Raw genomic sequence first — 15842 nt, 5'->3', positions numbered from 1 at the left:
GTAACAGCATACCACATTCTGAAAGCACAAATTTGAGTACAAGCAGTTCCCTGTTGACCTGTTGTGTTCATTAACAAATTATTCTTCAGTCAATCCCAAGCTGACTTCCATGTTTGCTTCAGGATCTCACCGATTATTCGTAATCACAGACAACTGGCTCTTTATTTTTGTACAGAACATTGCATACACTGCTACACACATGGCTCCAGTGTCAAAAGTATAGCTATTCACATGCCAATTCGCTATGAACTGCCTTATTGGAGCATAGAAAGGCATGGCATGAGGTCCACAACTTCAGCAAGTGTCTGTCAGTTACTCCGATTTGTTCTCAGAGTTAATCTGTTGGGCTAGCAACAGCAGCCCAAAAGCCGCGAATAAGGATAGGCCGGTAGATGTGTAGCCAAGAACAAGCAGTGCGGTCTTGAGCGACTGTTTTTGGAAGAAAAGGGTATGGGAGAAGTTAGCTGGAAGGTCAATAGTAAATCACGAGTTGACTGAACTTTACAAATATTCAGGTTAGCTATGTTTTATTACCTTGGTCAGATGCAATGCACTGTCATTTGCATATTGCATTGTACTGTCAGGAACATTTTGCACGCCTAGTGCTAGTTGCCATGAGATGAATCTGGATCAAGAAATAGTGTCAGATCAGATGTATTTACTTCCTAATATCACAGATGCACTAAACCAGACAGTCGGGCATTCCAATGATAATGTAAAATTGCAAAGTATGTCGAGGTCAATTCTTTAGACAAAGAATGTGACTGGCTGACCAGGGTTTGAACCTCGTTTCCACGCCAGTCGCCAGGGGCGCAATTTTATTTCTACCCTCTACCCCGTGACAAGAAAATAGAAGAAAAAAATGTAGTGTGGTGTGTCTCTACAATCAAGGGTGGTGTTAACTAGTTGCAGATAACTTAGGAGAATCTTGACGAGACGAATCACGAATCATGTTGGCATAAACTATGTAGCCACGTGAAGTGAAGTATCAACATCATACCAAGCGTCCCATAAACTATGTATACTTGAGAATTGACCAATATCAATCTAGTGAAACCCAAATTATACTTTCAGAATAAGAAATTTCGCGGGAGTCTGAATGTTACCCAAAAATTGCCGCTACTGCAGCACCGATATTGGCACTTTCAGCAGTCACTTCGAACTCAAGTTCTCCAAACTGGCAGGAGCAAAACACGAGATTTAAATCATGTTCACAATTCACATAAGGGTCATTAAAGTGCTTAGAAGCTTATTACCTTAAGTCTCCTTTTTTCTTTCATAGCCTGAACATCAGATTGAACCGCTGGGCGTTCGATAGTAGCTTACCATTCTTGATCATTGTTTCAGCAATCTACAGAAGTACTACAAAAGCATGTTACATTTGTACATGCCCTGTGGTTTAATCTCTTGACAATAATCAATACAAGGTAAGTTAGCAATGATGCAGAGAAAAAAAATGCCTTGCTGTAAGTAGTGGACATATTTGTCATGCTAGAATCAACTTTTTTTTATAAAAAAATGTTTATGTGGAACCATTTTTTTAGCAAAACTACGGCAGGTGATTGCTGACCTGAACTTTATATAAATCATATGCTAAGGTCAGAGCATACAAGATTTGTAAAGGTATGTGGAACCATTTTGATCTCTGATCCCACTCATAGCATCGACAAGGAATAAGGTCGTTAGCCAGGAATAAGGTCGACCACAACTGATGGTTAGAGCATGAGCAAGTAGCTAACCTTCTTGAGTTCTCCCTGGCCGTACTGCCCCATTGACTGAAACCTCCTTCCAGCTGACCCCAGCCGCTTGCCAAAGGCTACACTATGTAAAGCAAACAGCAAGGGACGCAACCTTCAATCAATCAATCGAGGACTGAATGTTGACAAGTGGCAACATCATATAGATGGATGCAGTCCATGCCTGATTTGGCGCTACGCGTCAAGTAGGGCTCCATCGACGGCAGCTGCTTGGCGATGCTATTTGATGTTGACGTATCAGCCAACTCCCATGCTTTCGCCAGGTTCAGGAGCAGATCACTCACTTCTTGGCCACACTATGTCTCAGCAAAGAAATGAGCTCTGTAAGCGCGCGCAGTTGCGCCGTTGAACTGAAACCTCTAGCATATATCCAATTGCTGAATGCTGAGTTGTTTGGTGCCTACCTCATCAAGGACTGGCCCATTGGAGAGATCAAACGCGGCATCATTGAGCTTCAACAAAGGAAAAAAACAAGTGCTGTTATAACAAAATATATTTTCCCACCAGATAGTAGGATTTCAGTGTGGGCGTTGTGTGATGCATACCGCTTACTGAAGTATCTATGCTACTAGTGATACTTTCACTAGTAGAGAGCATAATATTCTGAATGGAATTTTTCCACTTTGGACAAATGTGGGAACAAGCATAAGCAGGCGGATGTTAGAACAAAACGATGAGACACTTACGTCGAGACGAAGGTCGCGCGGGAGCTGAGCGAGGAACTTAGGCGGAAGAACCAAGCAATCCTGCAACCAACCAAATTACCAGCCGCATGGCAGGAAACAGTCAAAAGCTACGGCTTTGAACAGATAGCGGCGTCGACTAGACACTGGAGGAAGCACGTCGTCTTACCGCGAGCTCCTGGAGGAGCGGCAGGACAGGCGGCTCCTCCTCGGGGCTGTCGCCGCCGGCGGAAGAGGAGGTGGAGGCGACGGGTTTGGGGGAGTCGGAAGACACCGCGCGCGCAGGAGGCGGGGACCTACGTCGACGGATACGGAACCGGGAGGAGGGCCCGGACGCCCCGGCGCCGCCGGGGAGGAGCGCGGCGAGCAGTGGACGACGGAGCACGGCCGTGGCCATTCGGAAACGGCAGTGTGCGTTTTCCTGTTGATATTTTGCCCGGAAAAAGTCTATATAACCTGCTTGAGGGTGGACTACTTCACCTAAAACTATAAAACCAGATTTTCTTCCTTTAAACTTTTTAAAACCAGTCAAATAACCTCCCAAGCGGTTTGGACGGTGGTTTTGTCTTTTTCTTTTTTATTTATTTCTGCTGAATTTTTGAAAAATCGTAGTAAATCACAGAAAAATCATAAAATAGAAAATCCAATTTTGTTGGACTCTACATGAGTAAATCTACACAGTGAATATATAATATGGTATAATTTGGTATAAAGTTTTTACTGTAGCTTTAGATTTATGCTTTTCTATAATTAATTTAAATAATTCATAGATGCAGCTTTTATGGTTCAATTGTGGTGAATTTTTTATGGTGGGCTAATTATTGTATGATTAAACTGTAGTAAAAATTTCATACTCATTGGATCATGTATAACTTAGTTATAGATTTATTTAGGTTTATTCTTGTTAAATCTATGTTTTATCTATAACTAAGCTATACATAATCAATGAGTATGAAATTCTTACTATAGTTCAAGCATGCAGTAATTAGCCCACCATAAAAATTTCACCACAATTAGACCATAGAAGCTGCAATTATGAATTATTCCAATTAATTACAGAAAAGCATAGATCTAAAGCTACAGCAAAAAATTTGTACTAAAGCATACAATATTATGTGTTCAATGTGTAGATCTATTCATGTGGAGTCCAACAAAATTAGATTTTATATTTTATAATTTTTCTGTGATTTACTATGATTTTTCAAAGATTCAGCAGAAATAAATAAAAAAAAAGACAAAACCATCGTCAATGTAGCGAACCACCGTCCAAAACCGCTGAGGGGATTATTTGACCGGTTTTAAAAAATTTAAGGGGTAGAAAATCTGGTTTTATAGTTTAGAGGGTGAGGTAGTTCATCCTAAATAGTTTGGTTTCCTATTTTGCCTTTGTGGTGTTGGTAATTTCGGAAGGAACCGAACGGAATAGTGTGGCAGTTCAGGTTGGGCCCACGCTATCTCTTCGCTTCCAGTGGAAGCGCGGGCCGTCGTCTCGTCGGCGACAAAACAGATCGCACGCAAGACGGCGACGCAAATCCACCCCACCTCTCTCACTACTGGAATGATCAAGCTCACGCAAGACTATCTGCATCATTGCAAAAATGGAGATGCCCGGGTAAGGTCTCGACGTTGAGGATGCATGAACAAAAACATTCTTCAGACCTCAATGTTACTCCTCTATTACAAATTATAATTTTTATTATACACTCCGACAGATTGATACTCCCGTCTCAAAAAGAATACAATTCTAAAAATCATGTCAGTCAAACAAGTTCAAATTTAGTTAAATTTATAGTGAATAATATTAATATTTATGTCTTTAAATAAATTTATTATAAAAATGCATTCCGTAATTAATTAATGGTACTTATTTTGTGTTATAAATGTTAGTATTTTTTTATAACTCTAGTCAAAATATCATAGATTAGTTGGTTGGGTTCCTTTGTGGTAAAACATGTCCACCCGGGTTCAAGCCCTCGACTTGGCACCGGTGCTCGTATTTTCCTAGATTTATTCCAGGATTTAACGGCGCTATGTGTTTCAGTGGCAGGCGACGTCCCCGTTGACAACGAGGCACCCGTGGTGACTTCGTGAATATCGAGATCTGCCAACTCAGTCCTTCGGAGGTGCTCATAGAAGTAGGATTTGCGTACGTGTGTTCATAGAGGTGAGTGTGCGTGCATGTTATAGGCGTCTACGTTGTACTGTATAATTCTAAAACAACAATTTGTATTTTGGAACAAAAGAGTATCAAATGTCGATTAGCACGTTTAGGGTATGTACAATGCAATGGCGCTTAAATAGAAGCTTAAAATGAAAGAATAAATAAGCATCCATGTAAGAGTCTTAGCTTGCAATGGTTGTTTTTATTCAAACGATGCTTAAATAACTGAGAGCCTCTTTAAACGTGCAAATCACATATTTCATGGACATTTTATACAGTTCAAGCGTCTGGGCGTTTCAAGCCAAGCCAAGCGTCGGACGTTTGCCGGAGCGTCTCAGGCCGCATGCAAGTGCCCCGGCTTGCATGTGCCGCCCTCTACTGTGGCAAACCCATCAATGAAGGATTACAAAACGATATGCGCCTGGTCTTTTTTTCTTCCCGAGCGTCGATGCCAGATGGTCGGTCTCTAAAAATTTTAAAGCACTTTAGCTTACTTTTAAGGTCAAAAATTATAATATGAGATAATCTATTTATTTTAGACCACTTGTTTGGAGACTTTATGTATAAAATTTAGAGCATAAGTTCAGTTTGCCGATACTTGTGTGAGCCAAAAGCGCGACCGTTTGCAATTGGTTTTTTAGGCATTTCTACGATCATAAGTTTGGATTATTCTGTATACTATAATTTTTCCAGTATTCAACAAACAAAGGATCCACAAACTTTTTTTTATTTGCCCAAATCCACACTCTAATTGTTACTAATTTACATTTACACCAAAAAGGTCATCAACAAATTACAGCAGCACCGACAACGAAGCACTAAAGCCCACACGCGTGTTGGGCCAAAAATACAAGGCCCAGCACTACGCTTCGGGCTTCAGGATGCCATTGACCACGGACAGGCCCACGGCGACCCCGAGCGCCTCGGCGCCGGCGACCACCGCGGCCTGCACCAGCCCGTCCCCGGCGATCTCCGCGCCGGCCACCAGCTGCAGGCCCTCGCCGGCGACCTGGCCCGCCTCCTTCTCTGCCTCCTTCACGGCTTCCCCGCCCACCGCCGCAGCCTCCGCCGCCGCCTCCTCCACGGCCTTCTCCACCTCCCGCACCGCCTCGGCCGCCTCCTCCTCCGCGCGCTCCAGCTTCTTGCGGATGCCGAAGAGCCCGATGCCCGCGGCGCTCGCCGGTGGAGCTGTCGCTGCCGATGCCGCTGGAACCGCCGCGGAGAGCAGGAGCAGGGCCGCCGAGCGCCGGTCGAGCCGCGCGGCGGAGGCGGCGGTGATCACGCTCCCGCGGCGGCGAGTGGGCGTGGCAACGTGGAGGCGGATGCTGCTGCCGGCGATGGAGACGGCCATGGTGGATTGCAGAGACCTCTGCTTTGATCTGGTGGTCGCTCAGGCCGTGGGGACTGGGGACTAGGCAGGGGGCGAGTGGCGCGGAGGTTGCCTGCTGCAGGATGTGGTGTGGTGGTGGTTCTTGGCGCCAACGAGATCCGGACATGTCACACGAAGACGCAGCAGCACATGTGGCTCTCCCTTCGCTGTCTCTTTGTGCCCTGACCAAAAATCTCTCACTCTGTCTATGTATGGCTTCCGTTAAATTCCATCGAAATCAAATCTGTTAGCTTGAAAGAACATCCAGTTACTTGACAGTTCGCTGAAACTGAAAGAAATCTGGCCCTAGTCAGGATACAGTCAACGTAGACAGGGGCGGCCTAGGATTTGGATTTTGAAGGATGGGTGTTCAAAATTTGAAGTGCAAAATATTTTTTTCTTTTTTAGGGCCTAAGGAGTAAGGACTAGGTTTTAGCATGTGCAATTGATTATAGCATCACTAAATTAATACTTATTATATAATAAATTGAAGATATAACACAGAATCCAGCGTTATATTCTACAGTAGATTCGTAGGCTTGACCGTAACTTTAACTTACAGAAGTACTAGCTGTTTGGCAAAAATAGCGGGTATTCCACTGAATACCCTTGAAACTTGAATTGAACCAGACCTTCCCCTGAACGCAGAGGTGACATCAAGTTCTGGACTAGTCATTGATTTAAATGGAGAGATAGTAACTGTCAGTGCTGCGATAATCATTTGTACGTATTGTATACCGCTGTTGCTTTCAGACTTGAGGGTTGAGGCTATCAACTCTTTCAGCAACAGCAGTTTCTTTTTTCTTTTTTGATCAGCAACAGCAGTTTCAAATGTGCATGGATCCAACAAAACTTGTGTTCCAATGATCAGAGGAACCAGCACACTAAAACCGTCAGAATCACAATTCACAATGTATGAACCGTCTTTGCTAAATACAGACCAGATGGCAACAAAATTTCCACGCTATGCTAGATTAGAAAGATTTACATTTCGTGCTCCCTGCTCCTGCGATGTGCTCGTAGGCGGCGACGTCTTGGTTGCATTTCAAACCTCGCATTGCGAGGAGACATCCATCACATACCAATTGCAACTTCCTCCCCATCTGAACCCTGTTACTTCTTTCCGAGGGCTAAGTTGACCCTGATCTCCCTGCCTTCCAATTCCTGCATTGTGCAGATTAGCATTCAGCTCGACACCTTCTGCAGATTCATCAATATCCAATGCACCATTTGAACAAAGTAAACGTTGTTCAATCAGCAGAAAGAAAGAGCAGTTAAAATTCAGTCCTTTTCAAGTCTATGTGAACCATAAAAATATTCAGTTATCTGTAGTAACTACTAAGCAAACATATTTCAGCACAACACATTTGTCTGAAGCCATTCCTCTTCTCGTGTTTGGGTAGCATCATTAGTGGGTGCATCTGAACCATGTGCTTAATCAGGCAGCAGGATTTGCAAAAAAATATTTTTTTCAGAGATAGCCGTGTGCAAGTTTGTTCACACATCTCGTATCGTACGTACCATTCCGTTGAGCGAGGAAATAGCCTCGTCCATCTGCTCCCTGGTGGAGTAGCAGACGAAGCCGTAGCCCCGGGAGCGGCCGGTCTCGCCGTCGTAGAGCACCCTCGCGCCGACCACGTTGCCGCAGCGCCCAAACGCCTCGGTGAGCATCTCCGACGTGACCGTCCACGACAGGTTGCCGACGAACAGCTTGTGCTCCGTCTCCGGGTACAGCGGCAGCTTCGGCTTCGGCCGGTCGGCGAAGTTCACCTTCATCGTCCGGCCACCGTACAGCTGGTCGATCGGAGAAATGAGATCGACCGAAACCCGTCATAAACGAATGCAGTAGAGTGGTGCTAGCAGTAATGTTAATGTATGTGGCTGGCATCAGCATTATACTTACGCTGCCGTCGAGGTTCTTGATGACCAACTCGCAGTCTTGAACCGTGGTCATCGTCACGAAGGCGAACCCTCGGCTTCTTCCCGTGATACGATCGTACAACACCTGAGCATGGAAGTTTTAAGATCAAATCAACCAATCTTGAGCAACCTGAATGTGTCACAACTCAAATACTTGTTTGATCTAGTAGGAACAGTTGTCTTAAGACATGAGTCTTTGGCGATGCGAAATAGACTAAGATGCGAGTTTCGAATTAAATGAGTATTCATATTTTGAGCAAACACTGCACCACGTACCTCAACCATCTCCGGGCTGGCGTACTCCTGCACAATGCCGGCTAGGTGCGCGCTGTCGCAGTTGTACGGCAGGTTCCCGAAGTAGAGCTTGGTGGTGGTGGTGGTGCTTGCGGCCACCGACGGGACGCTGTCGTCCGAGCTAGCCTCGACGGCTCCACCTTCCTCCTGCCCTTCGTCTTGCTCTTGCAACTGTCCCTCTCTCTCCGTGAACTCCTCCAACTCCTCGACAGCCATGGCCGCGGCCTCCTCCTGCGACGCCATCACGGTGACCGCGAGCGCGCGCCTCCGATGCACGGGAACCGCGGGCGCGGCGACGAACCGGTGGTGCGCGCGCGCCGGGCGCGGAAACACTGATGACGACGCGTGATGTAGCTGCAGCTGGAGCTGGAGCTGCGCCCCGGAGGCGTCGGCCAGGAGGCGCAGCGCCGAGTGCGCTGCGGCGGTGGAGAGGCAGGAGTTGGCCATGGTTCCCGCTAGCCGGAGGAGCGGGAGGGAGGCGCAGGACAAGGCCACGGCCACGGCCTGGCAACGAGGCAACGGAGCGGGAGCAGCTGGCGTTGTGACGTGGAGGGGCGCAAGGCCAGCCAGTGGGAGGGGATAAGTGGCGGGGTTAACATGAGCCGTTGACACGTGGGCTCGTTTGTGTGGTTCTTGATGTGGGTACGTCATAATAAGATTCTATTTAAAAACTTTTTTTTATTTTGTTCTTTCTAGCATCACAAGTCAAAGTCTCAAAGATTCACATCTTTTTTGGAACGTTATTCAGGCCCTACGCTCATTTTATCGCCTGCTTATTCCAAGCCTAATGTTTTCTCCGCCGTGCCATCTTCACAACCCCTCCTCCGCTCTTTGGAGAAATTTTGATATTTAACTCTCAATACGAATACCTCTCAACATTTGACATCTAATTCGCAAGTTTTTCGGAATTTAACCCTATGTACGTGAATTCTTTTGATCCGAGAGATTTCTTATTTTCTTTACTTTTCAATTTTCAATAGTTTCTCATCATTGCTAAACCCATGGGAAAAGGCCAAAATTACCCTCGCCTCCTACCAGGTAATCCGGATGAACCCCCCACCTCGCCCCTCGGTCCGCGCGACTTCCTTGCGACTGGTGGAAGGGCGGCACTATCGCCCAAATGCTGGTGGAGGGCGAAGGGGGCGACTGTGCAGACACTCTCCCCAAAACCTAGATGTCGGGCAGCTCCGAAGGGACGAGGGAGCTGAGGAGAGGGCTGATGGGGGAGAGAGGTCGATGTCGACCGTCGAGTGGACGGCGACGTGGCGGTGGGTGGTCGGCCGGTGGCAGGCCGAGGCTGGCGCTGGAGAAGACCGTGCGTGGCTCTAAATGGGCATGGGTGCAGAGGAGGGAACCTGCGGCAGTTGAGACGAGTCCGATGAATGCTTTCGAGAATAGACAGGGCAGTTTAGTCTTTTCCCGTGGCCTGAGTGTCGGGTACCGTAGAATCGGGTACCCCGAGCAAACATCAAAGGGGTCACTTGAATCCCATCAAAAAGCAGAGCTAGAAGCTAAGCCGTAGGCTCCTCTCCAGCTACGTCCGAGCCTACCAGGCTCTCCGCCCCACCTCAAGGCTCAGACAGGAAGTCTCGACATCCCGACGCTATCTCCGCCTCGCGAGAGGCCTTATTCAGAAGGCCTCGGCAGGGAGTACAATCTCCGCCTCGCGCGAGGCCTCTCGCGGAAGGCCTCGGCAAGGAGTCCGATCTCCGTCTCGCGTGAGGCCTCATTCTCCGTGTCGCTCGAGGCCGGTTCGTCCGCAGCCCATCGCCCCCCGCCTCGACCGACCCTCCTAACAACATGTCATGTCCCATTAATACGCCAACCACTCCCGCGATCTCAGCTGGACGATGGCTCGACACCGCAGAATGGCCGACGGGACCTGAGGTCGCATCAGCGCCATACCGGCTGGGACAGGGCACGGTGGGGATTACCGGCCACTGTGTTCTGACGCTGTGCCCACGATCAGTGCCCACACTACACTATGTCCCGCGATCCCCGCCTCGAAAACAACATCGCACGGACAACTTGGCCTGGGTCATCACTGCCTCCAAGCCGGCGCGCCAGATCAGCCGCCCTCTCGGGGCCTCGGCACTGTGCACCAAGGTCTCGGCTATCTCGGGGTTCGTGCCCGCCGAGACCCCCCACTGCGGTGTAGCCTCGGCACCGACCAAGCCTCGGCCTCGCGCACAGTCCGTCCACATCGGCTTGCACGTCCACCGCCACACCCACTCCGAGGTAGTCCCGGGGCTCCCACGACGCACAGGATCGGATGGGACTAGCACGCCGCCCCAGTGCTCCAAGGACGGACCACTTCGACGACCACACCGCCATAGGAACAGGCCACAGGGCTCGGACATGCCGCCCCTGTTGGCACGACGCCGTGTAGTTAGCACATGTACTGTCCTTGCCCTCCCTTCAACTATAAAAGGAGAGGACTTGGGCCACTTAGAGGAGTACGAATGAGGAGGAACACTGGGTATAACACACACACACCTCCCCAGCTGCCTGAGAGCAACGTCTCAAGCAGCCCACGCGACACCTCACCGAGACCTAGGATTAGATCCCTCTTTCGCCGTGCTTGTAACCCCGTACCACGAGCACATCGGTGCAAGGAATACAAGATCTATCTCTCAGACTGGATGTAGGGCATCGATTGCCTGAACCAGTATAAACCTTGTGTCTCTTTGCATCACCATCCGGGATTAGGGGCATGCAGTCCACATTTACTGGTTGGTTGAGGACCCCTCGGTCCGAAACACCAACACTGAGTAAAGAGAATATATTGAAAATGGAAAAGGGGAGAAAATTGTAGAAATATCTCGAATCAAAAGAATTCACGTGCACATAGTTAAATTTCAAAAGGCTTTCGAATTGGATGTCAATTGTTGGGATGTGAGAGGCGTGCATATATATTGAGGGTTGGTGGGCCGGTTCCCCTTCCCCTCCCTCTCTCCCTGTAGAGTTTCCCTACTAGAATAAGAGCCCTAGATGGGTGTTTTGAGGACTCTAGTCCTTCTCACATTTGTCTTCTTAGAGGTGGGCGAGACTGCTGCAGTCATGGTGGCTGTCGGGCGTTTCCTCCAAATCGACGAGTGTTTCTGCAGACATGAAAGTGGGGAAGTAGCTTTTGGTGTCTAGATTGACCACCAACTAGAGTTGATGCAGGTCCTCAGATTTGACACTCATGGCTGCGAACCCTTTTTTTAGCCCGGTGGACCCTATTTCTCATCTACGGCTCAGGAAACCATATCCTTAAAGATAGAGGTCGATCAGACAGTCGAGGGAGCACCGGCTATGCTATTGGAGTGTGAGAACGAGGACCCTCGATGTTTTTATCATGACCACTTCTCGTGGGCCCTACGTCCCCGATGGAAACATCACCTATGTCTACACAAACAGATTAGCAGTAGCTTTTACTTACCCTGCTCTGTAATCTAGGAATTCTTTTCCCATGCTGTTGTATTGTGCTTTAACGTAGTATATTAAATGTTGCTGTTGTAAAAAAAATTCAACATTTTTTGCACAGAAATAACTAAAAACAAAAAAGGTAAAACACTATCTATTGCTACATGCACCGGTTTATACACTCTAAGGGGCTGGTAGCTTGGGACCCATGGGTCAACCTGGCCCCACCCGATAGCCACACAGGGCAGGCTAGCAGGGGCCCAGTTTTGACCGGCCAGACTTCGTCGACGTTGAGGTCGACGACAGCGGGGATGGCACCGGCGGGATCGCCCTGGTCTCCCACGTCGGCCTAGGGGTTTCATGGCCCCAATTGAAGTGTCGAGCTAGGGCAGTGGCATGAATGGCGGCCCAGCGGCGCGGGTTCAGGGCGGCGGTGGTGGGTTCATCGTCTCCAGAGAGGAGGATGCTAGCGATGGCTTGCTAGGGTTCCGGGGCGCCTAGGAGACTCTAGTGTATTCGGTCTCTAGCCCCAGGTTGGAGCTCGGATGCAGGGCCGCGGTGAGAGCCGATGGCAGTGAGAGCATGGTGGCAGACATGCTCTGTCCCAGCCTCCTCGTCGGCGGGTTCGGCAAGAAGGCGGCTACTGAAGTTTGAAGGGCCCAAGGCCACTACCGAACGATGGAGATAGCGAGAGAAGGAGCGGTGAGGGAAGCGGTCCACGTGCACGCATGCATCCGGCGGCCATGGCATCCACCGCGTAGAGCATCGACCCAAAGGCTCTTACCTGACGACGAGTGGTGGCACGGCTAGGTCAACAGGGTGGAGAAAACCATGGCGCAGCTGTGGGAGAGGGGAATCAAACGGTGGTGCGGTGGTGTTTCCCCTTTCTCGGTGTGAAGGCAGAGAGGGAGAGCAAGCGAGTGGGAGAGGGAGCGAGGTGTAGGCACAGTGCCGGTTCAGGCTCTCCTCATGCGGGGACTCAAGGCGACGATGGCTAGCGTCGGTATATGGCTGCCACATGATGGTAACAGAGTGTGGCCGGTCGACCACGTTGAGCACGCAAAGGTGTTCAAACGCCTGAAGAAAATGACTGAAATAGACCCCTTCCTCCCCTCCTTTCTCTCGATCCAAGAAGCCACGATTGTAGAGCAAGCAACCAAAATTGTAGAGCTACGTGAGGTTAACAACTTTGCTTAAAATAATCATGGTCTAAAATGGTTTGGTTTGGAAGGTCAAAGGTTTCAAGGTAGTGCACAGGAAACTGAATTTGAGATTCAGAGAAGTTTAGTTAAATGCAGGCAAAACAGTGAACTAGCTATTGCAGATTTAGAGAAGTTCAGCAAAGTGCAGGTAAAACAGATGAAGCATCTCAGATTCAAACAGCACAGCAATCATGGCAATTGAGATTCACCAAAAATTAGAGTCATTTGAGCCATTGCAGGCTACTAGCAAAGAATACGAATATGTCCCCTGCGAGCAAAGAACCTAGGCCCTTTTGGCTATCCAGCATCCTGGGGTGCCGGCGCGTCCACCACCTCCGTCCCCGACTTGGCGGGGGTGACGACCACCTATAGTGCACCTAGGTGGAAGCCGCACCTAGGGCAGTGCATGATGAGGACATCGCCACGCTGGACACACCGATGCCATGGTCTTCCCCAAGTTGTAATTCGTTCCCAACTCAGCTGCCACGTCGCCCTCGGATTCAGCAGACACGTCGTCACTGTTTCGGTCATAACTTTCTCACACGACATTGAAACGAGCCGTTCTTGGATGTGTTGGAAAGGGGACGACAACGCTGTTGTTTTGGATCTGGTCCCAGCTCCAGAAGGTCCATGGATCATTTTGTGTGACCACAGCAAGGTGCTGCATCACCTATTTGGGCCAACTTGGCCATGTATCGTGTCGGGCCTTAAGCCCAAGCTGTGGGCGCTCAACCCCTGGCCGTCCCCAACCCTAGGTTAAGTCTTAGACTATAAACACAGCCGCCGCCGCTGCTACACAATTGGGTTTTTGTTTAGAGTTTAGTTTTCCATCGAGAAACTGAATCGTTCATTGTAACTGTGGTGACAAATCCTTTTACAGTGATCCAGGGCCCCCGTTCTTGATCTCCTCCACTGTGTCGATTAGTCCTTTGGAACCGAGTTCTTGAATCCTCTATTGATATTCACGTCATTCATATTTGCAATTTCAGATTGCGTGTTTTACCTTCTTGCTTGTGCTCTTCGATTCGCTTGCAGAAAAAGCCTTCTTGGCGAGGTCAATCAAGTTGTGCTTGGTTGATAACCAACAGAACAGTGGTGTAACGGTTGCAGGGTTCGAATCGTATCTGATTTGAAGCCAAATCGCCAACGTCAAGATCTCCACAAAATCGAACTTATCGGTTACCTCTCGGAAGATCGGGCATGTACTCATCAATTGGTATCAGATATTTTAGGTTTACCGCGAGGTATAATCTCGTTTGCCTTAGATTCATATTTGTTCATTACCTAGAGTCCACAAAATGCCCAAAAATATTTCAATTTCCGCTGTCCTATCGCCCTTTGTGCCTTTACAATTTCGTTTCAGATTCGTGTTGTTGAGTTTGTGTCCGTGGTCAAGTCTTGTTGCTGGTTTAGGATTGTGTTCATGGTCGTGGTCGTAGTTCAATCGCCCGTTGCTGTGATTTTTGTTTTCCGCCGCTATCCCAGCCACCGTTTCCAAACAACAAGTCGAAGCCACCAAATTACTCGACTTGCCCCGCTAGCCGCCTTGTGTAACTTCTCGCCGCCGCGCAAACCCTAGATATGTTGCCAGCCGCTCTTATTTTGCCTGCATCGCAGCCCTCCTTACATCATTAGGCGAATACCTACTACTGTTAGTCACAGTGACGATCCTGTGATCGGTGTTAGAGTTTAGGGACGCTTTGCCCTAACTGCCGCCGCCGTGTTGTGTCTTCCGGAAAACATACCTTGAGATACCTTCGGTAAAACAGGCATAACTTTTCGCTCATTTATCAGAAAAATCTGAAATTTTTACAGTAGCTTCTTGACACCATTTGGAGCCGACCCAAACTCGGCTACGCACTGTTTGGTTTCATCAGAATTGTCAAAAAAATTCAGGAAAATATAGAAAAAAATTGTCAAAGTTTTTGCACGCTTTTCAGAGAACGTGCTGAATTTCTGTAGACCACATCCCACCTCAGTTGTAGGTGCCAATTTTTGTGGTTGCATCTTTTGCGATCCTTGTTCAGAGAAAAGTATATAAAAAATAGTGAAAAAAATAAAAAAAAAGTTTGTTTCCTACTAGTGCCTTTTGGAAAAATTCGGGAAAAAAATTCAGGAAAAAAGGAGAAGTCCGGGCTATTTGCTTATTCTGTGAGTTCTTTCGATCGTCCTTTGTTTTCACCTTGTTGCACTACGTCTCGACACGTCTTAGCCAGCACCTGTGATTTATACTTTGGATCCGGATTGAACAATCGTTACTCTGCACTCGTTAATTGCTAATCCTTGCTGTCATATTGTGTGCCTACCCATAGCTCCACATATTCTTCTGTTAGCACAGGTTCATCTTGCAACTGTTACCCACGCTCAACAACAGATTGCTTCGCCACTTTGGTTTTGCTCCTGTTTGGCGTTGGTAAGAATACAGGCAAGACGGTGGTAAGCCGCTTGTGATTTTGCATTCCACTTTCACCACCATCACCACCACCACCACTTGTTTCCTTTTAGTTGATAGGGATAATACTTTGGTGTTATCTTTTTCTATCTTCTAACCATGGCAGGAATTCCGATGGACTTCAATGAGTGCGTGTCCAAGGGCAAGCTTACAACGTTCATGACTGAACAGCGCAATCTTATGAGCGAGCTGACGCGCAACGTGAACAATTTGGTCACCCGCATTGAACAACTTGAGCAACACCCTCCACCTTATCGTGCTGATGATAAAGATACGGATGCTTTTGGTGATGAAGATGCGTATGCTGACGGTGGTGCCCATCGCCGCCTCAACTTCAATCGTCGCGGTATGGAAGGTAATAATCATGGTAATAATGATCCTTTTGCTAAAATTAAATTTAGTCTACCTCCTTTTGCTGGTAATGTTGATCCAGAGGCATATTTAGATTGGGAGCTTGCTGTTCAACAAAAATTTGATTCTCATAATGTTCCTGCTGAGCATAGAGTTAGACTTGCTACTTGTGAGTTTACTAATTTTGCTTTGTTCTGGTGGAGTGATCTTTGCAATGCCAATAATGCTGCTGCTGTACCTCAAAC

General features: G+C 48.0%; 2 protein-coding genes and 1 pseudogene across 2 annotated transcripts; all 3 read right to left on the bottom strand.

Moving 5' to 3' along the window:
* Window positions 1–31: 31 nt before the first annotated feature.
* LOC136478342 (uncharacterized) lies at window positions 32–2858 on the bottom strand (annotated as a pseudogene).
* Window positions 2859–5310: 2452 nt separating this feature from the next.
* LOC136475188 (uncharacterized) lies at window positions 5311–6164 on the bottom strand. Its single transcript, XM_066472739.1, has one exon. The coding sequence runs from the start codon at window positions 5950–5952 to the stop codon at window positions 5464–5466; it is 489 nt and encodes a 162-aa protein (XP_066328836.1). The 5' UTR covers window positions 5953–6164; the 3' UTR covers window positions 5311–5463.
* A 644-nt stretch (window positions 6165–6808) lies between these two features.
* On the bottom strand, window positions 6809–8730 carry LOC136475187 (28 kDa ribonucleoprotein, chloroplastic-like). Its single transcript, XM_066472738.1, has 4 exons — window positions 8167–8730; window positions 7874–7975; window positions 7492–7764; window positions 6809–7134 (listed from the first exon to the last, which is right to left on the bottom strand). The coding sequence occupies exons 1-4, from the start codon at window positions 8629–8631 to the stop codon at window positions 7084–7086; spliced, it is 891 nt and encodes a 296-aa protein (XP_066328835.1). The 5' UTR covers window positions 8632–8730; the 3' UTR covers window positions 6809–7083.
* Window positions 8731–15842: the final 7112 nt, after the last annotated feature.

This window comes from Miscanthus floridulus, chromosome 8 (genome assembly GCF_019320115.1).
Source record: "Miscanthus floridulus cultivar M001 chromosome 8, ASM1932011v1, whole genome shotgun sequence".
In the NCBI taxonomy this organism is placed as follows: Eukaryota; Viridiplantae; Streptophyta; class Magnoliopsida; order Poales; family Poaceae; genus Miscanthus; species Miscanthus floridulus.
The sequence above is the reverse complement of the archived record's forward strand: the minus strand, read 5'-3'. Positions and strand labels throughout refer to the sequence as shown.